At 39.4% G+C, this 26,095-nt stretch overlaps 7 protein-coding genes across 7 annotated transcripts; 5 read left to right on the top strand and 2 right to left on the bottom strand.

Annotated features, from left to right (window-relative positions):
• The first annotated feature begins 7,642 nt into the window (after nucleotides 1–7,642).
• Nucleotides 7,643–8,858, top strand: C8Q69DRAFT_477030 (vacuolar ATPase). Its single transcript, XM_028631301.1, has 6 exons — nucleotides 7,643–7,823; nucleotides 7,881–7,919; nucleotides 7,983–8,016; nucleotides 8,077–8,085; nucleotides 8,156–8,256; nucleotides 8,356–8,858. Exons 1-6 carry the CDS (start codon nucleotides 7,821–7,823, stop codon nucleotides 8,527–8,529), a joined length of 360 nt encoding a protein of 119 aa, XP_028482637.1. The 5' UTR covers nucleotides 7,643–7,820; the 3' UTR covers nucleotides 8,530–8,858.
• On the top strand, nucleotides 8,850–10,671 carry C8Q69DRAFT_477020 (triacylglycerol lipase; the record flags this gene model as incomplete). Its single annotated transcript, XM_028631300.1, has 9 exons — nucleotides 8,850–9,197; nucleotides 9,275–9,515; nucleotides 9,580–9,593; nucleotides 9,704–9,790; nucleotides 9,843–9,881; nucleotides 9,935–10,064; nucleotides 10,121–10,348; nucleotides 10,427–10,461; nucleotides 10,518–10,671. Coding segments are annotated over 9 exons (1,148 nt in total), but the record flags the coding sequence as incomplete, so codon positions are not given.
• A 621-nt stretch (nucleotides 10,672–11,292) lies between these two features.
• C8Q69DRAFT_406533 (hypothetical protein) lies at nucleotides 11,293–13,456 on the top strand (the record flags this gene model as incomplete). The annotated part of the gene is made up of 5 exons (XM_028628123.1): nucleotides 11,293–11,505; nucleotides 11,604–11,714; nucleotides 11,787–11,999; nucleotides 12,109–12,678; nucleotides 12,758–13,456. 5 exons carry the CDS (start codon nucleotides 11,293–11,295, stop codon nucleotides 13,454–13,456), a joined length of 1,806 nt encoding a protein of 601 aa, XP_028482635.1.
• Nucleotides 13,457–14,023: 567 nt separating this feature from the next.
• Nucleotides 14,024–18,600, top strand: C8Q69DRAFT_477003 (hypothetical protein). Its single transcript, XM_028631299.1, has 3 exons — nucleotides 14,024–14,745; nucleotides 14,826–17,087; nucleotides 17,154–18,600. The coding sequence occupies exons 1-3, from the start codon at nucleotides 14,369–14,371 to the stop codon at nucleotides 18,367–18,369; spliced, it is 3,855 nt and encodes a 1,284-aa protein (XP_028482634.1). The 5' UTR covers nucleotides 14,024–14,368; the 3' UTR covers nucleotides 18,370–18,600.
• Nucleotides 18,601–18,834: 234 nt separating this feature from the next.
• C8Q69DRAFT_530170 (hypothetical protein) lies at nucleotides 18,835–19,735 on the bottom strand (the record flags this gene model as incomplete). Its single annotated transcript, XM_028633724.1, has 2 exons — nucleotides 19,082–19,735; nucleotides 18,835–18,992 (listed from the first exon to the last, which is right to left on the bottom strand). The coding sequence occupies exons 1-2, from the start codon at nucleotides 19,425–19,427 to the stop codon at nucleotides 18,835–18,837; spliced, it is 504 nt and encodes a 167-aa protein (XP_028482633.1). The 5' UTR covers nucleotides 19,428–19,735.
• Nucleotides 19,736–20,003: 268 nt separating this feature from the next.
• On the top strand, nucleotides 20,004–22,429 carry C8Q69DRAFT_476997 (Sodium/hydrogen exchanger family-domain-containing protein). Its single transcript, XM_028631298.1, has 4 exons — nucleotides 20,004–20,099; nucleotides 20,165–20,643; nucleotides 20,708–21,534; nucleotides 21,604–22,429. The coding sequence occupies exons 2-4, from the start codon at nucleotides 20,388–20,390 to the stop codon at nucleotides 22,312–22,314; spliced, it is 1,794 nt and encodes a 597-aa protein (XP_028482632.1). The 5' UTR covers nucleotides 20,004–20,099; nucleotides 20,165–20,387; the 3' UTR covers nucleotides 22,315–22,429.
• A 427-nt stretch (nucleotides 22,430–22,856) lies between these two features.
• Nucleotides 22,857–24,655, bottom strand: C8Q69DRAFT_509566 (putative AIF-like mitochondrial oxidoreductase; the record flags this gene model as incomplete). The annotated part of the gene is made up of 3 exons (XM_028633103.1): nucleotides 22,857–24,108; nucleotides 24,179–24,368; nucleotides 24,433–24,655. The coding sequence occupies 3 exons, from the start codon at nucleotides 24,653–24,655 to the stop codon at nucleotides 22,857–22,859; spliced, it is 1,665 nt and encodes a 554-aa protein (XP_028482631.1).
• Between the last annotated feature and the right edge of the window lie 1,440 nt (nucleotides 24,656–26,095).

Genomic DNA, 26,095 nt, shown 5'->3' with positions numbered 1-26,095 from the left:
TTAAAAATAAAGCTAAAAGACTTATTATTAATAATTAATATATTTATTAATAAAGAGAGTATTTCTTATTAATATTATATAATTAAAGCTTATTTAAAGTATATATTTTAAGTAATAAATCTAGGATCTAAATATTCCCTATATTTAGAGTAGATTTAATATCTTTAATAAATAATATATAGCTATAATAATATTCTTCTTATTATATAAATAGGATTTAAGAAAAGTCTTATCTTTTATTTATTTTTAATTATAATAAAAAGGATAATTCTTTAAATAATATCTTTAAATAAGCTTATTAAAGAGTAAATATAAGATATTAAAAAGCTTTAAAAAATAAAGCTATATATTATTAATAATAAGACTAAATAATAATAATATAATCTTATTTAAGATATCTAAGCTAGTATATATATATATACTTTTAAGCCTTAAATAGGCTATATTAAAGCTTTTTCTAGATATATTATTAAGGCTAAAGATATAAGCTAAGATTAGTCTTATAATAATTAATAAATACTATTTAATTATATAATAAGAAATATTCTAGCTTAAATTTATTATATTAGGTAAATTATAGTTAATCTTAAAATAAGATATTATTTAGTTTAATTATTTTATAATATTTATTAAAAATAATAAGAAAGAAATTATTTAAAGAGCTGGCTTTAAAGCTATTAGAGATTAATCCTATTAAATTAAAATTATTTAGATCTCTATTAACTAAATAGATATATTTATCTATATCTTATTTATTCTATATAGGAAGTTATCTTCTTTTAAAATATTATATTTCCTTTTAAATACTGCTATTAAAAATAATAAAGTAATACTTAAATATATACTAAAAATAATTATTTTTATAGATAATATTTAGAAGATTAAGATAGTAGTAAAATATCTTTATTAAATGCTTTTAATAAAGTCTATATTATTATTATTAAATTATTAGTATTCTAGAATAAAAGATAGCTCTTATTTAGTTAATATAATAATCTAAACCTTTATATTATATATTTTATTATATAACTAGGGGATCCGCTTTAATAAATTTAAATCTATTTTATTTAAAATATATATTATAATAATAATAATTACTCTTAAGATAAGAATTAATATATCTAATATTAAGTATATTATTAACTAGAAGTTCTTAATTAGTTTAAATATCTATAATATCTAATAATAGATAGAATATAATAGCTATAAAAAGGGTTAAATAAATAAAGGCTATATTATACTTCTATATTAGGCCTTTAACTTAAAGAGTATTAATAGACTTATAAAATAAGCATTAGCTTTTATAGTTACTTAAAGCTTAAAGCTATAATCTTAAAATAGTTAATTATTTAAGTTAATTATATTAGGGAATATTAGTAAGATTAAAAGTATCTTATTATTAGTCTCTATATAAAGCTAAGAATCTATATCTTAAAAGAGATATTAGAATTAAAAAGAAATAAAATATTAATTTAAACTCTCTATTTATTAGAAGTAAATTATTAATAAGCCTTATTATTAAAAAGTATTTTTATCTTATTTAAATAAGAATAGAATATTACTATATATTAAAATATCTTTTTTATTAGTATAAGATTGTTATAATAAATATAATCTATTTTAAATCTTAACCTCTACTATATCTCTATTAAAGAAGAAATTTATAAAAAAATTATATAATAGGAGTTATATTAATATTACTCTAGAATTACTTAATTAATAAGCTATTTTATAAGTAGAGTTAATATATCTATATTAAAATTAATATTTCCCTATAATATCTACTATATTTATAAGCTAAGATTATTAATAATAAATTTCTGCTTTATATAGCTTAAAGAAAATAACTTTTAATATAAAGTTTAATAAGCTAATTATATAAGCTCTATTAGTTTAAAAATAGCAGTATAAAGAATTATATAATAATAATTTAATCTAATAATTATAGTATATAGCTTAAGAAGTTGCTAATTTATATATAATTAAGAGATTAGCTTAGAGTTTAGACTAAAGCTAGTAATAAGAGAATACTTATTAGTTAGATATCTCCTTTAATATAAAAAAAGAATATGCTAAGTTTATTTAATAAAAGGATAATTCTCTTATTATATAGTTAATAAGATAAATTATAATTAAAAAATTATAAATAAAGTATTTAATCTCTTATTTATTAGTTTAAATACTAATAATATTATTATAGGAGACTTTTTTAAAGCTCTATAGACTAAATAGCTTAGATAATTTATTAAATAGATTAAATAAAAAGGTAATAAATATATTAGTTAAGCTATTATTTTCTCTAAGAATATCTTTTTAAAAAAAATAGATTACTTAAATATTAAAAATATTAATTAAGCAATAATCTTTATAAGAGTAAAATTTTAATAAAAGGCTTATATAGATGCCTATAATAAAAAATAAAAAGATTAAAACTTTAATAATAATTAAGAAAGAGAATTTTTTTATATTAAAAAAGTAATATTAAAGATATTAAGATAGAAGTCTTATATAGATATATCTAAATTTTCTTAGCTCCTAAATTATCTTATAGACTTCTAAATTATCTTAATAATTTTTAAATAGTTCTAGATAATTTTAAGAAGTATTAAGTTCTTTTTAGCTAATAATAATATATATTTATATAATATAATATAATAGATTTATTAGATATTAGCTTTATTTAAGTAGAAATAAATATACTTATAAATTTTTAACTCTTTCTTTTTTTTTTAAAATAATAAATATTAAGATAGCCTATTCTCTTATAATCTAGATATTTAGCTATCTTATTATAATATTTTTTAATAAAATAGAAATATTTATTATTATTATAATAATTTTAAGAGAAATTCTTTAATTTAAAGTAGAGCCTCGCCCTTCTCTATATAATATACTAGCTCTAAGTATTATTAAATAAGATTAATATATCTAATCTCTAGCCTTTCCCTATTATTTTATTTTTATTAATTAGTAAAAATAATAGTAGATTAGCAAAATTAAATTAAAATAACTAAATATATAATTTAGCTCTTCTTTATCTTTAAGTCTATTACTATCTATACCCTTCTTATTATTGTTAAAGAGTCTGCTATAAGTTTTTAATCTATTTTTTATAGCTAAAATAGATTATAATAATAATAATAATAATAATAATTTTATTAGGCCTATTTTAAGTAAAGATTTAGAAATATTTTTATAAGTAATAGTATTATTAAAAGAGAATAGATATTAATATTATTATAATAGAACTTTATCTTTAATATCTATAACTCTTATTATTATAAATCTGCCTTTAATAAATATTATTATACTTACTCTTAGTTTTATATAAGAATAATATAATTAGTCTTAAATAGCTAATTAGCTATATTTATTTTAAATATAGACCTTTAAAGGCAAAATAATAGAGATATATATCTCTATAACTATTAAAAAATAATAGTCCTTTAAATAAAAGGACTAGAAATATCTTAATCTTAATAAATAATATAATATTAGCTATATTAGCTATATTATAAAGATTAAATTAAGTAAATAACTCTTTAAGACAAATAAATATATAGCTTATTAGTTTTATAATAAGGAATATTAGGTCTATTTTATAAAGAATACTTAATAGATATATAAATTAAGAGATATTTATATTTATTATTACTTAGCTGCTTATATTAAAGGCTATAACTTAAATAAATAATATAAATAGGCTCTCTTGCTACTGCTATTCTCTCCTTAATATTTATTACTAAAAAGGGGTTCTTTTTTTTAAAATTAATAGCAGTGCTATTATAGTTTAATAAATACTAATATTTAATTTATATTAAGTAAGCTTTATCTTCTAATTGCTTTATTTTATAAGTAAACTTTAATTAAATCTTTAATAATTAATAGGCTATATAGCTAAATATTTTAAGGTATCTTAAAAGGGCTTAATTATAAGTATTAATTAAAGATATAATAATCTTTATATTAATTACTTTATTTTATAGGTAAGCTTTAATTAAGTCTTTAATAATTAGTAGGCTATATAGCTAAATATTTTAAGGTATCTTAAAAAGGCCTAATTATAAATATTAGCTAATATACTATATTTATTAGGTTAAGTTAATATTAATAAATAAGAGAGGGGAAAATACTAAAATTAGATTCTATATCTTTATATAATAATATTTAGGCAATATATTTTAGAGCTAATTTAAAGTATAGCTAAATAAAGATATAATTAGTCTATTAAAATAGCTAATATAGATCTTTATATATTATACCTTATTTTATTTTACTAGGGATAATAGAGCTTCTTAGCTAATTAATATATATTAAATCTTTTACTATTAATTTAGGAGTTTAAGAGAGTAAAGAATTATATAATCTATATATTAACCCTCTTAATATTAGCTTAGAAGTTTAAGGTAATTAAATATTATATATTTTATTATATACTTATTCTTTTATTAGCCTAAATCTTATAGGGAGTTAGTAAGTCCTATAAAAAGTTAACAGATTATTAAATAGGTTATATATTTATCTAATATTAAATATTTAAGGTAATATTATTAATAAAAATCCTATTATAGCATTTATTAATAATAATAGTATATTTACTAATATTATGCTTAATATTATTATTGTTAATAGACTATATACTAGCAATTATCTCTATATAATAGATATAGCTATTATTAGACTAATTAACCTTTTTAATAAGTTATTTTATTCTAATCTATAAGATATTCTCTAAGTTAAATAGAGCTAAAGAATTAAAGAGATATTTAAAGTCTCTTAGTATAATAAGATTATTAATTAATAAATTTTAAGCTAATAAAAATATCTTATCTAATATAGAAGCTATAATATATAAATTAAGTATATATTAATTAAATATAGACTTAATCCTTTTTTATAAACTCTATATCTAAGTATTTATTAAATAAACCTAGTTAAAGCTAATATTTATATTATGTATAGAATTTTAATAGGCTTTTATTTTAATTTTATAGTTTATATTTAGATGCTTAAGGCTAAGATTAATTACTTTAAAATAAGTAAGCTTACCTTGCTAATTAATAAGACCTAATATTAGAATAGTATATTATAGCTCTAGATTATTAACTAAAGATAGATATTATTAGTAATATAGTATTTTATTACTATAGTTATATTAAGATATGCTAAAAAAATAAATAATTAATAGATTAACTAAGTAATAAAGAAGCCTAATATTACTATATTTAATAGCATATTAAATAATAAGAAATAACTTAATTTCTTATAATAGCCGATATATAAAATAAAATCTAATATCTTAGATAAGTTCTTTTATATAGGGATTAATCTCTTTCTAGATATTTAGTATAAATACTATAAATTAAATATTCTTAATAAGCTATAAGTAATCTATAGCTGCTAAAATATTAATAACTTAATTATATTCTTATTATTTTTTAAGAGAGTTATTAATAATAGTTATAAGATATCTTTTATACTTTATTAAATAATAAAATAAAGCTAAGACTTAGATTATAAAACTCTATAAAATAATTGGCTTTAATTAATAATATTTAGGGTTCTTTAGATTTATTTAATTATATCCCTATATAGATATATTAGATTTAATATAATAATATGCTTCTTAACTAAATATTATAGGTATAAAATATATCTATATTATTATATTTAATAGGTTTAATTAAATATAAAATTATATAAGAACTCTAAGAAGCTATTACCTTTAATTATAAGGCAATTTAATATATAATTACTTAGTTTATATAGTTTAAATATACTCTACTATAAGCTAATTGCTATAGATAAATTAAAGGCATATATTAAAATTATTAGGCTTTCCTAATTCTTAAGAAATATAGAGATATAATTATTAAAAAAAGATATTATTATAAATATTATAAGTCTTAATAATAATCTTTTTATCTTTAAAGATTATTTTAAATTATTAAAATTATATTTAATTTAGAGTAAGATAATCTAATTCTAATATAATAGGTATTATTAACTTAATTAATCTAAATATTCTTTTAATAAAAGATAAATATATCTTTATAATTATATTTAATATAAGAAAGCTAGATATTTACTTTTTAATACTATTATTATTACTATATATTATTAAAGACTTAATAATATTATAAAAATTAAAAAAAATAGTTAGATTATATATATTTTATAATAGGCCTATTACTAAGATATTAGAATATAATATAATTATTACTATAATTACTGCATATATTATAGCTTTATACTTAAAGATTTTATTATATATTATTTCTTTAAAATTTATATTATTATAGATTATAATAGCTTATAGATTCTTTTCTATAATTAATAAGTATAACTATAATTAAGATTAATCTTTTAATTATTTAGGAGTTTAAAGGTTATTTAAGAAGTATATAAAAGTTAAAACTACTTATATAAAATATTAGAATAGAAATTAAACTATCTATTTATAGTCTGCTATTTATTTTATTAAATAATTCCTTTATATATAATTATAATATAGCCTAAGACCTAATAAAGTTTTTATAACTTAATATTTTACTTTTAAGCCTATTAAATAAGTATTAAATATTAAAGATAAATAGTTTAACTATTTTATATATTAAGAATAATAGATTATATTAATAATAATAAATAGGCGCTATTAAAAACTTTTTTTATTATATTAATTAATATAACTTAATTAATAAGTGTAGTAATTTCTTAATAAATTATAGAGAAACTTATATAATCTTAAAATAATATTTTAAATAATATTAAAAATAATTTTAAAATTAATATCCTTTATTAAAATAATATAATTAAACTTCTTAAAATAAGATTATTTAATAAGCTTATTAAGCTTTATCTTAGCTATAGAAGCTAAATTATATTAATTATTAATCTTTAATATCTTATTTAATATCTCTTTTTAAAAAGTTTATTTTATTTTATAAGTATAATAGCAATAATACTAAATCTCTAAAAAATATATAATCTAAATATATATAAACTATTAAAAGCTCTAATAATAATTATATAAATAATTAATAAATATCTATAGTTTCTGCTAAGTCTAATATAAAGGATACTTATTTAAGCCCTCTAGATTATAAATATTAATATTATTATTCTTTATCCTAGTATAAGCCCTTTTATATTTATTCTTATTAATTTTAAGATTATTTAATAATATAATCTCTGCGGGAGGTAAGAATAAATAATTTAAGGATATATTAGATAATAGCAATTCTAGATATTATTTTTAAAATATTTTTATATAAGATTAGGGCTCTATATTAAATATTAGAGATAAAGAAGATTAAAATAAATTAATTAAGCCTATTTTTAACTTAAATAGATATAATTTAAGATATAAAATATAATATTAAAAATTAATACTTAATTTTATATAAGATTATTTAAGTATCTCTTATAAATTATAATTAATTATTTTTAGACCTTTTATAAGATTTTTTATTATATAGCTTACTATTAGTCTAAAAATTAGTGAGGGTTTTTTTATATTATATTATTGGCCCAGGTCTTTAGTATATGCACTAATATAGGCTATTACAGCAAAAAGCCCACCCGTAGGGGGGGCATCTCGCTAGAGGGTCTGAGCTTGCTGAGATAAGCCACGGCGATTGCGAGGTATTCAAATAGCGGTGAGGAGCGGCAGAATCGAGGCCCGCATGGGCGTGGCCTCGATCGGCCCCGGAGTGTCTGAGCTGCGGTCACTACACAGCTCCACGATCTCCAGCACCTCCACCTGATATAACCCTCTTGACGTCGGTCTCACTGATATTTATAGAGATCGATTCGCCAAGATGGTATGTTTCCGGTGGCTTGATCACAGTGCACAGAGAAATTACTAACCTTCCTTGCAGTCTGCCCAGAACTCCGCAGGTATCCAGACGTTGCTGGACGTGAGTGGCCCTCGACCTACTCAGGAAATACAATGAAACTGTTTCACTAATGGGTTATTCCAGGCGGAACGAGAAGCCCAGAAGATTGTGCAGAAAGGTGAGTTACCAGGTTACCCCTTGTCTATTTAGCGCAACGTATACTGACGAGGATGTTTAGCCAGAGAATGTACAGACTTCTACCCCTCTTTCCACCTATCGAGCATTCGCGAGGCATATTCTAACTACTCGTCACCCAGACCGCACTACGAGAGTAAAGGACGCAAAGACAGAGGCACAGAAGGAGATTGAGGACTACAGAAAGCAAAAGGAGGAAGAGTTCAAGAAGTTCGAGGCAGAGGTGAGCTGGCTGTTCATGTCTAGAGTTTCCAACTACCAGGGCGGCCTGGCAGTTTACTGGTATTCAGGGTGGACTAACGATATATCTTTCCCGAAATAGCACTCGAGCGGAAACAAGAAGGCCGAGGAAGAGGCTAATAAGGAAGCTGAGGCGAAGCTTGAGGAAATCAAGAAGCTGGGAGCGGAGAAGGGCGACAAGGTTGTCGAAGATCTGCTCCACGCTGTGGTGAACGTCCAGACCGAAGTTCCTGAGAAGATCGCCAGCAAGGCATAGATCCGGCGAGATGAGCGCTCGTTATTGCTTGTGGGATACTTTGAGAATATCCCGTCCCACTTTGTTGTTACTTGTTTTGAGGGAGGTCGCATCATGTTCCTCTCTATTAGCATCCCTGTCTGAAATGTAAATGCAATATCGTCTTCTTGATTCCATTGATGGGCCCTGTAAGCAAGAGCAGCTGGTAGGCCAGGACTGTTGGTGCAATTTCGCATATCTAGTAGTTATTTAAATATGTACCAATTGTTCTACGAATCTAAGCCGAAGACCTGGAATGCGCCGATATCGAATGCGGTTGTCGGTAGTATCTACTCTAGTACCTATGCAGGGGGTATCTTCACATGGCTGCGGCGCGGAACCCGTTGCGTCATTGGGCGTTTCGCGGCACTTAAAGAGTCGCAGATTCCCAACCATGGTAACGCGGATCTCCAGACAAAAGATGAAATACGCTACAATCCGTCCGAACGCTGTCAAGTCATTAACTGGAATCTGCCACTCCTCCCACCGACTGTATCCATCATGTCGCGGCAACGCTTGTCGTTACTTCGGATACTCCCAGCGCGGAAGCGCGCCGCAAAAGGACGAGACAGCACCGAAGTCCGATCCGCGTCTTGAAGATTTTGGAAAATTGATAAAGGATGAATATGCAGTTCTTAGGGAACAATATGGTGCGTGGATTGGCTATTCCCTAATGGATTGTCTTGTTCGAAAACGTTCTAATGATCCGTTTTTTTACTTATCGCAGCGACTCCGAAGTATCCAATTGTCCTTGCGCATGGCTTGTTAGGCTTCGATGAGCTCCGTCTAGCAGGGCCGCTTCTTCCGGCAATTCAATACTGGCGTGGTATCAAGGATGCATTGTCGATGAAAGGGGTGGAAGTTATTACTGCTAAGGTTCCTCCGTCCGGATCGATTGAACAGCGTGCGGAAGAGCTCGCTAGGGATATTGCTGCGGGCGCGAGGGGGAAGCATGTTAATATAATTGCGTTGGTTTTCCCATTTCTCAGGGATCGGTTGTTGGATAACATGCTAATTATGGACGGTGTAAAGTCATAGCATGGTAGGCTTTCTGGGTTCCCGATTTAGACTACAGGAATGGCTTACCAGCTTTCTAGGGGTGAGGACTCTGGACAACGGTGTCGCAAGTCGCGAAGCTAATCGTTTTGAAAAAGAGGACTTGACTCTCGTTACATGCTTAGCAGGTTGAGGCCGTCTGAGTTCAAAGTGAAGTCGCTGACGACCATTGCAACCCCGCATAGAGGTCAGCCGGTCCACGCATGATGGAATATGAAAACGGAAACTGATAGATATAGGTTCGTCTATTGCGGACTATATATTCGAGCGGATTGGTGGTTTGTGGTCCGTATGGTCAAATTGACGAAACCAAGCTCATCCTTTTTTTCAGACGATCGTCTACCCCAGATTTATTACGCCTTTAACCGGATGAGGATTGATACTGGGGCTTTCGACCAGCTTACACGGAAGTATATGGAAGGGACGTTCAATCCCAACACGCCTGATGTAGAGGACGTTCGGTTAGTGTTCAGTTATGGAGTTGGTTGGGATGAACGTTGCTGCTAACATGTTGAAGCTACTACTCGTACGGAGCGATGATTAACCCCGGATTTTGGACAGTCTTCCGCCAGTCGCATCGGATTCTTGAGCAGTTGGAAGGACCGAATGATGGTTTGGTCAGCATCGCCAGCAGCAGATGGGGCAGCTACAAGGGCACTCTGGTTGGCGTGAGCCACCTGGACCTCATAAACTGGAGTAACAGACTCAAGTGGCTGGTCAGTGAGCTTGTCGGGAGGAAAAGGCAGTCAGTAACCCCCCCTGAAGCTATCCATTAAGGGTGAAAGGTCGTTATTGTTGCCACTGACTAACATGGTTCTCGCAGTTTCAATGCCATTGCATTTTATCTTGATATTGCAGGTAAGCAGTGACGTATTGCGCTCTCCGTGTAAGCTTGCTGACTAGTATCTCTGTAGATATGCTTGCAAAAGAAGGTCTATAGTCAGTCAATCTTCGAAGCACCGTTGCATCTCGGCCGTACCGGATCTCAACGGCTTAGAATCTCGTGGCATCCATAGACATATACCCCAATAGCTCTATCTGAATAAATATCATATAATAAAACTTGATTTGCTGTATAATGCTTTGAGAATTCTTATAGGCCCCAGTCACCAGCGTGCGGAGACGCGTGAATGAGGCTGTGCCGGATCTGATGCAGCTCATTCTGTGGCTTAGCTATCCGAAAACCCGTATACGGCAATTCGCGCTGTCACGGACAGCGCAGAGGATGGAGAGAATAATAATAGTGCACAGCACGATAACGAGAAGAGAATAATGCTCATCCCGGAGCACCCGGACTGGTATAAAGTTTCAGTCTAGCCGCGGAGTGTTCATCGATCGTTTTCAGCCCCACGGAGCGCTTTTCGCAAAAATATTCTTAGGCCCCGTTGGGCGCTCTAAGTAGAAGATCGGAGAAAACGTCATCTTCCCTTTCTCTCGTGTATACCCGCAGTTCTTCCTATCAACAGCCTTTCTTTCCCCAGACACCAACAGAGAAACCACTAGTTGGATGTTCCCTCTTGAGTGCATAGAAACTCGTCTATAATCCCCAGCTTCCGAAGTATCTCCAGTGATATCATTGGCGCTGTCTTCCCCGCACTCGGTAATACTCAGTCCAGGCTGCCCGCCTCCAGCGTTCGCCGATCACTGGGTTGATCCAGTACCTAAATCCACTGGGGGTGCGCAGACACCATGACGGCGAGGATCCATCTGGACCGGCCTCACGCATATTTCACGAATCTGGACATCATCACCGGGAAGGTCATTGTGCAGCTTGTGACGGATACATCGATCAGTGCTATCCAGGTGAAGTTGGAAGGTGAAAGTCGGACGCGGCTGGCGGGCCCGCGGTATCAGGGCGATGTTAGACCGGACAAGAAGAAGACGGAACTAGAGGTTCATAAGGTAAGTCAGGTCACGTCCACGTGTTGTATATTGACTGCAGAGCACAATTGCGCATCGATCATTTCGAATCGACCGGAGTGGGCTGATTGGGTCTGCAGCTGCTTTACAAAGTTTCCACGGTTTTCCCCAGTCCGGAGGTCTATCAGCATGGCTCCAGTGCAGTTTATACCCTTCCTGCTGGAGTGCATGAGTACCCATTCAAATTTAAGGTGAATACATGCAGGCATTGAGGCTATATATATACGTCTTCAGTACAAAGCTGGGTGCTGACTGCTCTCTAGTTCCCGTTCAATAATTCATGCAGCACCCATAACAGCATGTTGACGAATCTCAACATGACTGGACTGAGACTCGAAGTGGCACGGGATACTGATCGCCATGTTAAGAAGACGTTGCCTCCATCATTGAGGGGGTTTCCTGGAGAAGCGGAGATTAAGTACTATGTTAAAGCGACTATTGTCCGGCCGCAGTTCTACAAGGAGAATATCCGATCGGTATGTTCTCGGATGTCCCCAACGTTAACGAGAATGAATATTCTGAAATGAGCCAGGACTGCATGATTTCACGGTCAGCTGTGGTATAGCTACTGACATGCTCGTTTAGATATCCGAATTCAACTTCCTCCCTATCGAACCCCCGAAAATGGGGGATCCGAAAGAAGAGACATACGCGCGGCGACAACATCAGTTTACAAGGCCTGGAGCCCCATCACAAAAGAGAGGTCTCTTTCAGAAAATATCCGGTACAACGGGCCTCTCCTCCGCAGACGGCCCTCGTTTCTCCGTCGATGCGAGACTGCCAAACCCTCCGATTCTAACAATCAACGAACCAATCCCTCTCCGCGTTCTGGTAACGAAAATCTCAGATACACTGGAGACTATATACCTGCAGATGATTCAGATTGAGTTGATAGCATATACACATATCCGTGCACATGATCTGGCAAGGAAAGAAAGTGGCAGCTGGGTTCTAGTGAGCCACAGTAATATGAACCAGCCTTTAATCAGAGGCGAAGACGCTCCTGGCCAAGAATTTAAGATCGATCCCGCAATCTGGTCTCGGATACCTCTTCCAAGTTCTGTCGCTCCATCTTTTGAAACATGCAATATCTGGAGAACTTATGAGCTGGAAGTACGCGTTGGCTTGAGCCACGGAATCAAAGGAGCACCCAAGGTACGCTGGCCCTACTGCCTCTTCTTTGCAGGATCACAGACGTCTCTTTATCCTTAGGAAATTCTGCTAACAGTAGCAGTTGACTATGGCGGTACTACCGCTGAGAATTCCAGTCAAGGTATACTCGGGAGTTGCTCCGCCACAGGCTCTGTTGGACGCAATGGCTGGCAGGAATGGCAAAGCCGCCGAGTCAGCAGGAACACCCACAAGCCCAAGTCAACGTCCTCCGATGCCCCCAAGGCCATCCGCTCCCCCAGTACCAGCCTATCCGGAAGATGGCTACGCAGACGCTCCTCCAAGCTATGAAGATGCTATTGCCGAAGATCTCGGCCCAGTAGACGGTCCACGACGTGACTATAACCCCCCAGATGGCATTTCCGGGAGACGGACAGTGTCAGAAACAGGTGTTGGATCTCCGGACGAGAAGGGTAGGGAGAGACTGTTCCCCGACAGTGTTGGCACGATACATTCCAATGCCTCTGTCGAATCGTTTGATATGCTTCCTTCAACGCCTACTGATTCGCACTCCAGCCCTGAGAACGTGAGTCCGGCCTTGTCACCGGTTGATGTGCGCCCCTATTCCGCTGAACAGCGGCACGACGAACCTCTACCAGAGTATCAGCCAATGCCAACGCAGCTAAGTCCTCTCTCAGCGACCGATAATGCTGCTCAGCGGAGGCCGTCAAACACGAATTTACGCATGAATTTGGGTGTGCCCCATCGAAAACCCGTTCCAGGCCATTCAAACGGCAAGCAGCCTCCGACTCCAGGAGCATAATAATAATCATGAGAACTTTGATGTGTCCCTGAGCAGGAACACACTATCGACGACCCGTTAATTTTCTTCTTCTTCTTCTTCTTCTTCTTCTTCTTCTTCTTCTTCTTCTTCTTTTTTTTCTACTCCCTGAGCAAAGTTGCATGATCTGGCGTTGGGTCACTGGTCATGGCTTTCAAGATCCTAGTTGTATCATTCATATATCCTTTGGAATTTCCCCCTCGGTGTTACATGTGGAGAAAAGGCCGGTTTTCTCCAGGAATCGGTGTCTAGAGATCCGTTATTATTCCCCTCTTGACTCCTTGCGATCGCTTTGGATTAAGTCGGCGTGGCGAAGGGAGATGAGTAATATGTAGATAGGGACGAGTATGAAATAATTGCTATTGATGTCAAGAGCTGTGCAAGCACACCGAACTATCATCATCTAGTGCATGATAATAACATAGTTAGGTAACTATGAGGCAGTATTACTGATAGTAGTTTATAGGCTGCTACTTAAACCGAAAGCGCGCCGGACCACGTGGAATCACCGCTCCGCTTGGCATCATCATTTCATTCCGCAAAAACCTCCGCTGCTCGAAACTAACTGGCGCGATAATATTCGACGCAATACTTTTCCTCTTCGCGGGAAGTTTTTATTACGAGAAACTCCTGACTTTTATTGTCGCCTGACTTGTTTTCAAGCCAACTACGCGCAACGGGTTCCTTTCCGCGCCCCTTTGAACTTTTCCTTCCATTCGCATTAGTTACGCTCCCGCGCGCTTTCAAGCTCTGCGCTGGCCCCGCGAGCGCTCCATTCTTCTTTCATTGCGCCTAAGTACTGAAAATCAGCGAAGCATCTCGATGGCCTTTCGTCAATGAATCCCATCGCATAACCAAGCACGCATCCACCCGCAACAAACGGGAACCAACAACATGCGTCTCCATCTCATCATCCAACGACACGGGCTCCCCGTCACGCGAATCCTATGGACGACTTCTCCTCCATCAACTCAGGCGGTACCAGCGCCTAGATCCGCATCGTCTGCATCCGCTCTTACATCGACGCGAACACCGAACGCGACGTACGGAAATGATGACTACACCATCGCGCAGTTGCTCGAGGATGTGAACGAGGTGATCCCACTCGAGACGAAGGGCGGAAGCATTACTGGCGCGAGAGGCGATTATAATGGCGAAGAGAACGAAATCGGACAGTGGGGTCTAGAGGATTATGTGGTTGAAGTGAATGGGTTCGAGTGTCTGCATTTCATGGAAGTGGAGGGTTTGTTGAGGGATGGGGACGAGGTTGTGTTAGTCACGACTCCTCGATTTGATTTAAGTTTTGTTACGTGTGTAGAGGTAACGTTGGCTAATTACTTTGTTCGTGCAGTATTCGAGCTCTACAACTCTCCGATATGAGAGCGAGGCGCATATCAGGCCGACTTCAGATCTCGATGGATGGAAGACACTTGATTGATGGAGTCCCGTTTGGGCGACCGTATCTGAAGAGATCGTTCTCTGCAAGACCTACGGTTAATATCCCGCCTCGGAAGCGTCGACGCATCTCGTTTTCCGGATGGAGTGCCGGTGACGATCTTGAGGAAGATGTGCGGTGGGATTTGCCACGGAATTTACACACCGGGAAAGAGATGTCTCTCTTCGACATCCAGGATGATGTCGCGTCAGATCAAGGCACTGTCATCCGGCACCCACCTGATGAGCTCGCCGGAGCGCAGGATTCTGACAGCGATGCGGATACTTCCGAAATTGATGAAGGGGACCTGGCAGAGGAGCTTAATGCGTTGAAAGAAGACCTACGGCCAGATGAAACCCCTGAAGTGGAAACGACGGAAGCTATACGTACCAGAAGATCATCCCGTCGAGTGTCGCAGTTAGGTGTAAGCTCTGAACAAACAGAACCGAGTGGGACGACCCCGACTGGAAGTCCTGCTGTCCGCAAGTCCTCCATAGTCACTGACCGTCGTCCTGAGAGTGTGACGGAATCCCCCAAGAGGACGAAGAATGTCAGATTCCAGAAGGAGAGTAAGGAAGTTTCCAGCTCTTCGGAATCAGAGGCTTCTGGAATAGATAGAAAGGTGGGCACAGCAGCAAGCGATTCCAGTTCTATCACGTCTTCCGATGAGGAATCAAGCTCCGAGTCAGATATATCCACTTCTGAGTCAGATGATTCGACATCCGAGTCTGACGAAGAATCGACTTCTGAATCGGAATCAGAAGAATCCACATCGGAGTCGGAGTCTGAGTCGGAGGATGAGGCTGTCAAGAAGCCCAAAGTTAATCCTCCGGGGAAGGGTTCTGTACTGACGAAGAAGACAAACCGTCGCAATAAAATGCGAAGGAAGCTAGTGAAACTAAAGGAGCTCGGCCTTCTACCTCCAGATGCGGACTTTACTGCACTGAGAGCGTTCGAGGAAGCGAATGGGCGCAGTCTCCCTCTTACAGAGGTTACGGGCGCGACCGAGCCAAGACCGCAGTCCAAAGAACAGCTCGAGTTCGAAGCCAAGCGGCAGAAGCTGCTTCGAGACCTACAGACTGGCGGGGTGGATATTGACGGGTGGTCAGAGAAAGAGAATGTGCCGCCAGCTCACTATACAGATCGAGAGGTCCCAGAACAGACAGCCAAAAAGGATGAGCCTGCTCCGGAGACTCCTCAGGAGAAGCCTGACGAGACGGCTAATGAGCCATTGAAGAAACGGTCATTAGACGTGGCCAGCTCCAAGCGGCTGCTGTTTGGGTCGCTTGGACTGAGGACGCCGAAATCCAAGGAAGAGGCGGATGCCATGCGCGCAAAGCTGACTGCCAAAGCTAAAACGTTCATCTCACATAAGGAAGACGCGGACAAGGAGGATCAGGAAGCAGCAAGCGATGCGGAAGAGAACTGGCAAGAGAAGTTGGTTATCAAAGCGACGGAGTGTGTCTTTGATGATATTGAGCTTTCGGCGCCTCCCTTCCCATTCGAACAGCGCTGGGACGAAGAGGCCCATGAGATTATCGCGGAACGCAAGGGATGGGGTAGGAGAAAGGGTCGACGGAAGAGACAGAAGATTGCTCAGGCGCAGGAGCAGGAGCAGGAGCAAGAACAGGAACAGGAATATAGTAACGGCTACTGGGATGGCGAGAACGGCGATGTCTCTCTCAACTACGACGATGAATCCTACCTTCAAGGAGAGGAAACCAATCATACCGGTGAGGACCATGCAATGACAGATGCCAACGGGACGACAGAGGAACCATGCGACCTCCCTACTGTTCCAGCGGACGTGGGTACTCTACCAGACCTGGTTGAAGGACAGGTGCAGAATGGTGCCATCATCGCGTTTAAACAACTAGATATGTCCAAGGCGACGAACTGGCAACCTAAGATATCAGAGTACCGCGTGGCACGGGTGGACAGCGTCCTGGAGGACAAAACAATCAAGGTCCAGCTAGCTAAACGGGACCGGGAGCAGCGAACTGACGGGGAGGAGGACGAGGAAGGCCGTCGTGAATACAGCGGGTTTGAGATGCCGGGGTTTGACGAGGAGACGGAAGAGGATGATGGCTTTCGGGAACTGTCATTCGCGGAACTCATCGAGCCCAAGCTGCTACAAGCCGCGCCGGCAGGCGAAGGCGATGCGCAGGGAGTCAGCGTGTCAGTACATTAATTTCCTTAGTATCCGAGTCCATTATGTTCCGTGCTCGAGCTTACTCGACCAAGTATCGGTAGAGAGTCCGCAGTCCTGGATGACAATAAAGCCGTATCCAACGAAAGCCAGAACACATCAGCTGAACCAGGCGTGGTTACCGTCTCCTCCCAGACCCGTAACGAGATTTCCATGCTGATCAACGACGCTGGGTTCCGGTCGAAGATTGATTCTGATCTCGTTGCGTCAGATGATAGTTTTGACTTCTTGCGGCCTTTCTCTGATTTCGATGACAGCTCCCAACAAGAGCAGAACGAGAAGCAGGATGATAACCAAGATGACCACGCCTCCTCGAGCTCATCCGTCAAGTCTCCCACTTTTACAGGCTTCCCTTCGAGTCCTCCTGATATTGAAGCTGGCAAAAAACGAGCAGGATCCCAACGATCTACCCCATCCCCTTCTGCCCGGCAGCATTCAGATCGAAATCCCGAACCGTCCGGAGGCGCGTCTTCACAGGCCAACTCTGCCAGTGAAAGGCCACAGTCGACGCCTCAGGAAAAGTCAACCGCAGACCATCCCCAACTGCCGACCCAGGCTGAGAATTCTTCTCATCCAACGGACGACGATTACAAAGTGCCAGTGTCCTATCAAGCTCAGGCCCTTTCGGACGACCCATCATCGATGCCATTCAGTTCGCAGGTCGAAAGCCAAGTAACCTCCAGAGGAAGCTCGATGGTGCCTAATCCATTCTACGAAGTCGATCGCGCTCACGAAGAACGTCTAGCCGCACAACAAGAAGACTCTTCTATCCCCAGGATAGCAGCAGAAGAGCCAAACGAGACACAACAGACCGACTGGGCCGAGTTCGATCTCCCTCCAATCGACATGCTCATCTCCTCAACCGCACCAGCTCGCACTACAGCGAGGACTCGCTCTCCATCAACCCGACCAGCAGAACGACAGGCGATTTCCTCTCCTCAACGTGCTCCTTCTCCCAGACCTGGCGCAGAATCAGAACCGACGAACGAGAACCGCAACATAGCTCCCTTCCGCGCCTCCGAAATCGTAGATCTGACGCAAACAAGCCCCGCAGCCTCAGACGATGAAGGCAGCGACCAAGACTTTGCACGATCTCAAGGCCTTCCTCGTGGTCCGGGCTGGGTTCAGAAAAACGTGCCACCTACACGAAGAAAGACTCGATCGTCAACAGACGAAGCGGCACTATTAGATGGGAGCAGCATCAGTCCACAGCGGGGTCCTGCTCGACGACGAGGACGGAGAGGTCGATGAAGGGGATGATTGTAAATGATACGATGAAGTGAAGTGTGTGAGATAATTTTGATTTTTGAGATACCTTTGTAGTTAGCTTTGCTTTTTGCTTGGTGTGAGAAAGGAATGGCTACTGTATTGTTTACTTTGGAGTGTGCTATATAGTGTCCTACCCTCGAATTTAGTACATCGTGCATGTAAGGATAGTATTACCAGAAAAGACAGACGTCTGAAATACTTGGATAGCGTCAAAAAAGCTAATAGCCAGTTCATTGTTGTTATTGATATTATTATTATTATTTGTGGACGCAAGCAAGCAATCAGTTCCCTCAGCTAGACAATTTGATACCATGTGCGCCTCGGATTAAGGTTGGACAGTCTCTGATCTTTCTCGTCAATATCGACCCTCTCCACTTCCGCGACCTCATAATCTAGACAACCCCAGAATGCCCTATACGCTTGTGTGATTTTTGAATAAGGATTCGCCTAGTATCTTTCGGGGTAGTCCGACTCCGCAAGTGTATCAATAAAGTGACGCCAAAGTTCATCAAACCTCGGAGAAGTTTTCATGAACGGGGAACTGAGAATCGACGCATGTTTGTTGAGGGTACGAATTGTTGGTTCGTATTCTATATACGCATTAGCTTTGCAATCTTATGAGGGTCAGATACGCACCAATAGTTAGTACTTGCTTAGGAAAAAAATCCGTATAACTCCCTGTAGCGTTTCATACCAATATGTCTATAGTAGGGAAGTTCTGCGTCCCTCTTGCAGTCACGTTCAACGGTTTGTTCCGTTTTGCGAATCCAAGGGTTGTCTGACCAGTGTAACGCGTTCAGCCGTTTCTCCTGGTCCATTTGGTTTTTCTTGTACACGTCGAAGAATAGATTGCGTAACTCTCCAACGCCACCTGTTATATCTTCGATGCGCTGTATCGCTTCTCGGTGTCCTGCTATCGCTTCTCGATGCTCCGCATGAACTTCATCGTGGTCTAGTCTCAACTTCTTCAACTCCTCGTCAAGACGCTCTATCTTTTTGATAAGCTCCACTCTCTCCTGGCGTGTGTCGGCAAACCGCATGGCGTGATAATTTCTGACAAAAAGGCTTCCCTCGTATGTACATTATCAATGTACAAGGGATTATCGTCAATAGAGGTTTATAAGGCTGCCTTTGTTCTAGTGATCATACCAGCGTCATTGACGGGCTCAATAAATGATGCAACCATGGCATCGACTAACTCATCGGACTGACTAGTGATCGGGTCTGGAACTTCTGGTGTAGGTAATTTGACCACGTTCATTCGTTTAAGGAAAGTTGATTTGCTTCCCTTAGCAGAGAGACCCAGCCCTCTGCGTTCTTGTCGTCCATCGTGAATCTTATCCATTAGAGAAGAACCCTCCTATGCACAGTGTGATATACAGAAATCGAATTTTCTCCCTTCTCACTAAGTGATATATAACTCAAAAGTGGCAGCCTGAGGAAGGCTCGATCACCGTGATTCGAAATTCAGTGAAGGCAGGTGCAAGGAAGCTGAACTAGATTACCACCAGTGTGTCGTCTAAAGTAGGTATAATGCTCGCGACTAGGATCTAGCGAGCACCTACATAAGATGACAGAGATGGAATCATTGTGCAAATGTTGGAATGGGGATGAATGTTAGATGGGGATGAAGGGTAAAGGGGGGTTGAAAGTGAAAGGTGGAATGGGATGTTATTATTCACCTAGAAGTTATTATACATATGATTTTAGCGGTAAGGAATGGCAATATGATACCTCGACTAATTAGGTAGGTAGTATAGTTCTCACGCGGCCATAGACTTGGATATCCTAATGGTTATCCTAACAAAGCTTCCTCAATCAAGACCTGCGTCAGAACTTGTCCGCCCTCAGATTCTGCCACTTCCGCCGGGCGCAGCCACTTCCTCAATTACATCCGTGTTTGCCTCTTCTTTATCTTCTCCTCAAACCTAAGGTACTTCTCTAAGAATAGCATTTTATTCAAGCCTGTGACTGTTGCCTGGTTATCTTTCAAGCAAGTAATGGCCGGGGATGGCTCAGATGCAGCATTTGCTTATCATGAACCGCCAATAACAACCATACTCACCCAGACTGGATTTCTCCTGGTTTTGAATCTTGTCAATGTCTGCCTTGACAAAATTCTATATTGTGGGCTCATCGGCCAGCTCTTCATTGGTATCCTTTGGGGCACACCTGGAGCAAAATGGCTAGATCAAGAGACAGAAACTGTTATCCAGCAGCTGGGCTATCTTGGACTGATTATGCTGGTATATGAAGGTAAGTACTGTACTTATGTATGTACATACCTGTACGAGTTGAACAATTGCTTATCCTCGACCAGGCGGTCTATCAACATCGATCAAATCCGTGAGAGCAAACCTAATAGTTTCTCTCTGCGTTGCGATCACTGGCATTGGCACGCCGATGGGCTTGTCCTTTATTCTAAGAGAGTTAGTCGGAGCAACCTCATTACAAGCATTTGCTGCAGGTGCATCTCTAAGCGCAACAAGCCTTGGAACTACCTTTACAATCCTATCAACGACAAATCTGATCTCTACGCGCCTGGGTACCGTTACGACCAGTGCTGCCATGCTAGATGATGTCGTTGGTCTCGTTATGGTACAAATCATTTCAAATCTAGGCGGGAATGCTTCATCCTTCGATGCTCTGACGGTCATTCGGCCCGTCTTCGTCTCGATTGGTTTTGCACTGGGTCTTTTCCTTCTGTGTGCATTCTTCATCGGGCCGATTTCCAAGAGAGTTCTCTCAGCCAAGCTCAAAGTCCCTAATTTCATAGGAAGCGTGCAGTTTGCGTTTTTATACCAGACACTCTTTCTAATAGGACTTGTTGCCGGTGCCACTTATGCAGGCACGTCGAGTCTTTTTGCAGCTTACCTTGCAGGAGTCATTGTTACGTGGTTTGATGGCATGGTCATAGAGTCGAAGATGCCTTCTGGCATTGTCCCTTCGAACACACCTTCAACAGACCCTCCTTCTTCAAACAACAGAGCCCAAGACAACGACACCCCTGGTCTCAGTGTACTATCCCACACCTCGAATGCATCTTCTACAAGTAATATACAACATGGCGAAACACCAACAGGTGAAAAGGTCTATGAGAAATATTACAAACAGCCAGTTAATCGAATTCTCACACCACTGTTCTTCGTGAGTATCCCCCTCTGACCTCCCTGCTTATAATAAAATAAGTACAGTATTAACAAGAAGAATACATAGGCATCGATTGGATTCGCAATTCCCATCACTGAAATGTTCAAAGGAAGTATAATTTGGCGTGGTATCATCTACGCTCTTCTAATGATATTTGGAAAATTAATCACTGGCATTTGGCTCGTTCGTTTCTCACTGCGTCGGCCCCTGTTGAGCTTCGCATATAAATTGAAAAGACCATTTTCTCGCATCCATCTCTTCTGCACGTCCGACAAACTGCAAGAAGAGAAGAAGAAGAAGAAGCAACAGACCCCAACCGAAACACCCATCACTCAACCCTCAGAAGAACGCACAGGTAACCAAGCAAACACAAAGATCAACAATCGCAAATCTCAGAATCCTTCCTCTCAACCCAACTCTCAACCAGAATCTCACACACAAACAACCCCCAACCAAAGCTCCACAACAACAACAACAACAATTATTCCATTCCCCCCAAAACCAAAATCATTATACCCACCATCAATCCTCGGTCTCGCAATGGTCGCAAGAGGAGAAGTCGGATATCTCATCGCTTCTCTCGCTCAAAGCCAAGGCTTATTTGTAACTGGGTCTTCGGGTGAAATATCTGATATATATTTGGTTATTATTTGGGCGATATCTATCTGTACCCTTATTGGGCCGATTTGTGTTGGTACCCTCGTCAAGCGGGTGAGGAAATTACAGGAGATGCGGGGGAGTTCTGGGTTAGATCCGTTGGGGGTATGGGGGGTTTGAATACTTTATCCTTCTATGCTGGCTGCACATTGGATATGTGTGTATATATCTCTTGTTTTTCTTATTAGATACATGTGATCTTAGCGGTGAGGAATAGTATTATTGTATCTCGGTAGCATGTGGTTTGGTTGGTACCTAGTATAAGTATGGTTCTTGCGACGGCTGGATATCCTATCTTATAGTGAGTAATGTTAGGATGTTCGCCGGCAGATCGCTAAGGACCAGTAAGTATTAGGGGGTTGAATTTTTGATTAATCTGACAGAATGTTAGTATTTATAGGAAATACTCTGAGAGATTTTCTTTTCCTTCAAGCTTCAATCTTTGAATCATTGAAAATTCCAGCCTAGATAGGCAGATAGATTAATCGATTCTAGGATACTATACTAGCCTAGACGTCTGTCTCAGTTCTGCACTAATTTGTATCCATTCATATTCATTGTCATTCATTATTACCTATCTGTATACATAACATATCGAACTCATTCCCTGACCAGATTATCAGAAATACTAGAAATCACTCCCTATCTCAGAATCGATCCAGTTACATCTTCACACTACTCGGCAAATCCAACGTCAACGGATCGACACCAGCCTCAATCTGCTTCTTGGTCGGCATGTTCTCTCTACGCATCAACTCCGCGCACTTGGTCATGATCGGATCCATCATCATGCTCGCTACCGCAACCACCGTGTCGCCTTGACAGTAGTAAGCGACGAATTTGGCGTTTTCGGGCTCACCTTTCAGGACGAGTGAGTCGAAGCCGCCCTGGGTGTTGCCGCAATAGCGGAGCTGTTGGCCCAATGCAGACCAGAAGATGGGGATGAAGGCCTTGGGTCTAGGGGGTGTTTTGCCGGCGAGTTGGTGCGCGATGGTTGTGGCGGCGCTGCGGCCGGAGTTTTGGGCGACATTCCAGTGTTCGATGCGGATGGGGTAGCCAGAGGATGGAGCTCCAGGGCCGTGGTATGGATAGGTGGCTATGTCGCCGATGGCGAAGGTGTCGGGCACGCCTTGTACGGCGAAGGTCTCGTCTACGCGGAGAGAGCCGTCTTTCTCGAGATTGATGGCCGGGTTGTTCTGGAGGAAGTCGGTGGCAGGACGGACGCCAACGCCCTGGATGACCAGGTCAGCGTGGAGGACGGTGCCGTCTTTGAGGTGAACGGCACCAACGTTGGTTGGGTTTGCGGGTGAAGGAGTGGCTCGCTCGACGCTGGCGTTCATGTGGAATTTGACGCCGGATTTCTCGAGCAGTTTCTGGAAGATCTGGCCGACTTCTGCTCCCATAATGCGTTCCATGGGGGCCTTTTCCATGCCGACGATGGTGACTTCGTTCTCTTTCGCGAGGGCATTGCCGACTTCCATACCAATGAAGGAGGAGCCAATGATGACAATCTTCTTGTTCTTCTGGCCAACAGCCTCGAGGATGTTCTGGACATCAGACACGAAGCGAAGCAGGAAGATGTTACCCAGTTCCTTGAATCCGGGCAGAGGAAGGCTGCGAGGCGTGCCTCCCGACGCGAGAAGAAGCTTACTGTAAGAGACCGACTTACCAGACGTGGTTGAGACGGTCTTCTTGTCGAAGTCGACACCGGTAGCTTCGTCGAAGACGAAATTGACCGAGGCAGAATCGTACCATTCCTTCGGACGCCATTCGAGCTTCTTCGAGTCCGGGATGAGCGCCTTGGACAGCTTGGTACGGTCGATAGGATAGTTGGGTTCCTTGGTAATGACGGTGATGGGGCCCTTGAAGTCGACTTCTCGCAGGGCCTGAATGGCTCCTAGAGTTCCGCTCCCACTGTTTAAGCCATTAGTATCCAGCCATCACATTACATCAGTCAGGCTGACTATATGATACTATAACTTACCCTCCTATGATAACAACCCTCTTATCGCCCACAGCCTGACACTTGAGAACAGGATCTCTCTGACCGAACTTAATCGACGTCTCATCACCCTTGATATACACGGCTCCATCCTTTTCGTAGACATCGAACTTGGCCAGCGCATTCGGAGCCGGTGCGTCTTCAACATCACCCGAGCCGATACTGAAGCAAGCTACGCAACCATCAGTCTGTCACGTCCACCTCTTAAGAATCTGGTCTTGACGACCAAAACTCACCTCCATGCCACGGACACGTCAACCTTCCATCCGGCGTAAGGACACCATTCTTCAGCGGCGCGCCATAGTGAGTACACTTCGGCGAGAGAGCATGAGCCACTCCATCAACCTTCACGACAAGGATCTTGCCTCCTTCCACCCCCTCGACTTCAGACTCGACCTTCTCAAAGTCCTTGACATCCGACAGGGACTTGATGTCCTTCAGTTTGAATTCCTTCGCCATGTTTGTTGGAGTAGACGAGAAGGTACGCCGGGCGTGGGTAGTAAATGTCCAGTTCTTCGATGAGGATGATAATAGCGGACTAGTATCAAGAAACGCGGCAGTGGCACCACTGGGGATTGGCGATCTAGGATAAGGAGAAGAAGACGGCCGGAACGTAGTCAAGCGAGGAGCAGTGACGAAGCTTCTCTTCTGCGGGGTAAGAGAAGTACCTGGGTGGACGCAGCAAGCACAGGAGCAGACGATATTATTCCGACAACCACAGCGACAGCGGAAATGAGCCGTGTAGTTACGAGCAGAAGTCAATGAAGAGAATCCAGTTGAAGACAGATGGGAGCAGCACGCAGAAGAAGACGGGCTCAATCGAGAGGCTAGACCCAGCGACGAGCGGGGGAGAGACCGGGGCATATAGCTAGATGACCACTTCAAGTGTTCAGAGAAGTTATGACGCAGCCACTCGACTTTTTCTTTTGGAGAACAGCGAAGAATTAACTACGCCCAAGCGAGGGATATAACCAGGTCCAATGGAACAGACACGTTGTGATTGACGATTAGGATAGGATGGGATGGGATGGGATGGGACAATACAGAACAGTACAAAGGAATCCAATTCAACCTCACGCAGAGAACATGGACGGGGAAGAAACTGATTCTAATAGCTGTCTAAGATTCCTGAATTACGATACCATTCCTGCTTTTCCGATGTCTCATATTACCTGTTTATACGCGATGATTAATGTTATCTTCTGTTCGCATTATTATTCTCTCTTCTCGGTGACGTCGCAGTGATAGAGCAACTGGCTCCATCTTGGCCAATCAGAGAGCTGCGATTGCTAAACCCCTCAGCCCCAGCCCTAACTTGCCTGTTTGGGACATGATGTCATCGTTGGATAAAGTCTAGGGTATACTCTTATGTAGTTACCAAGGACCTCGTTAAGGATTGTTTACCACGACAGAGTCAATACTCAATCGAGCTACCCAATGTTCTCGTGTTGATTATAATTATAAGCTAGTTAATCCACCATAGCCACTCCATCTGTGATGGGACATCGCATCGCAATGATGCCGAAAATAGAGAATGAAAAACCAGAGTAATTGGTAAGGAAATGAACAAGTGACTGGACATCGCTGAGACAGCGACCATATAGTGTATGAATGAAGGCCACGAAGCTCAACCCAACGCCGCTGGTTCGAGTCAATGGGTCGATAGTATCAACTAGACGTGCGAACACACACAAACTCCAGAAGCAAGAAAACTCCTTCCCAATGCTATGGGCAATATATACCGTAATATCACATCAGGTCCGCGGATTCACATGACAGGTTAATTGGAAGTTACAACGAATGGTATCAAGTGGTGATATGATCAAGTGCAAATGCGAAGACATAGAAATAACCGCGCTGGCAATGCGTAATTTCTTCAGTGACCGTGAGAAAAGGAGA

Source organism: Paecilomyces variotii, assembly GCF_004022145.1.
Source record: "Paecilomyces variotii strain CBS 101075 chromosome Unknown C8Q69scaffold_11, whole genome shotgun sequence".
Taxonomy (NCBI): domain Eukaryota; kingdom Fungi; phylum Ascomycota; class Eurotiomycetes; order Eurotiales; family Thermoascaceae; genus Paecilomyces; species Paecilomyces variotii.
This window is presented reverse-complemented; position numbering and strand designations above follow the sequence as displayed.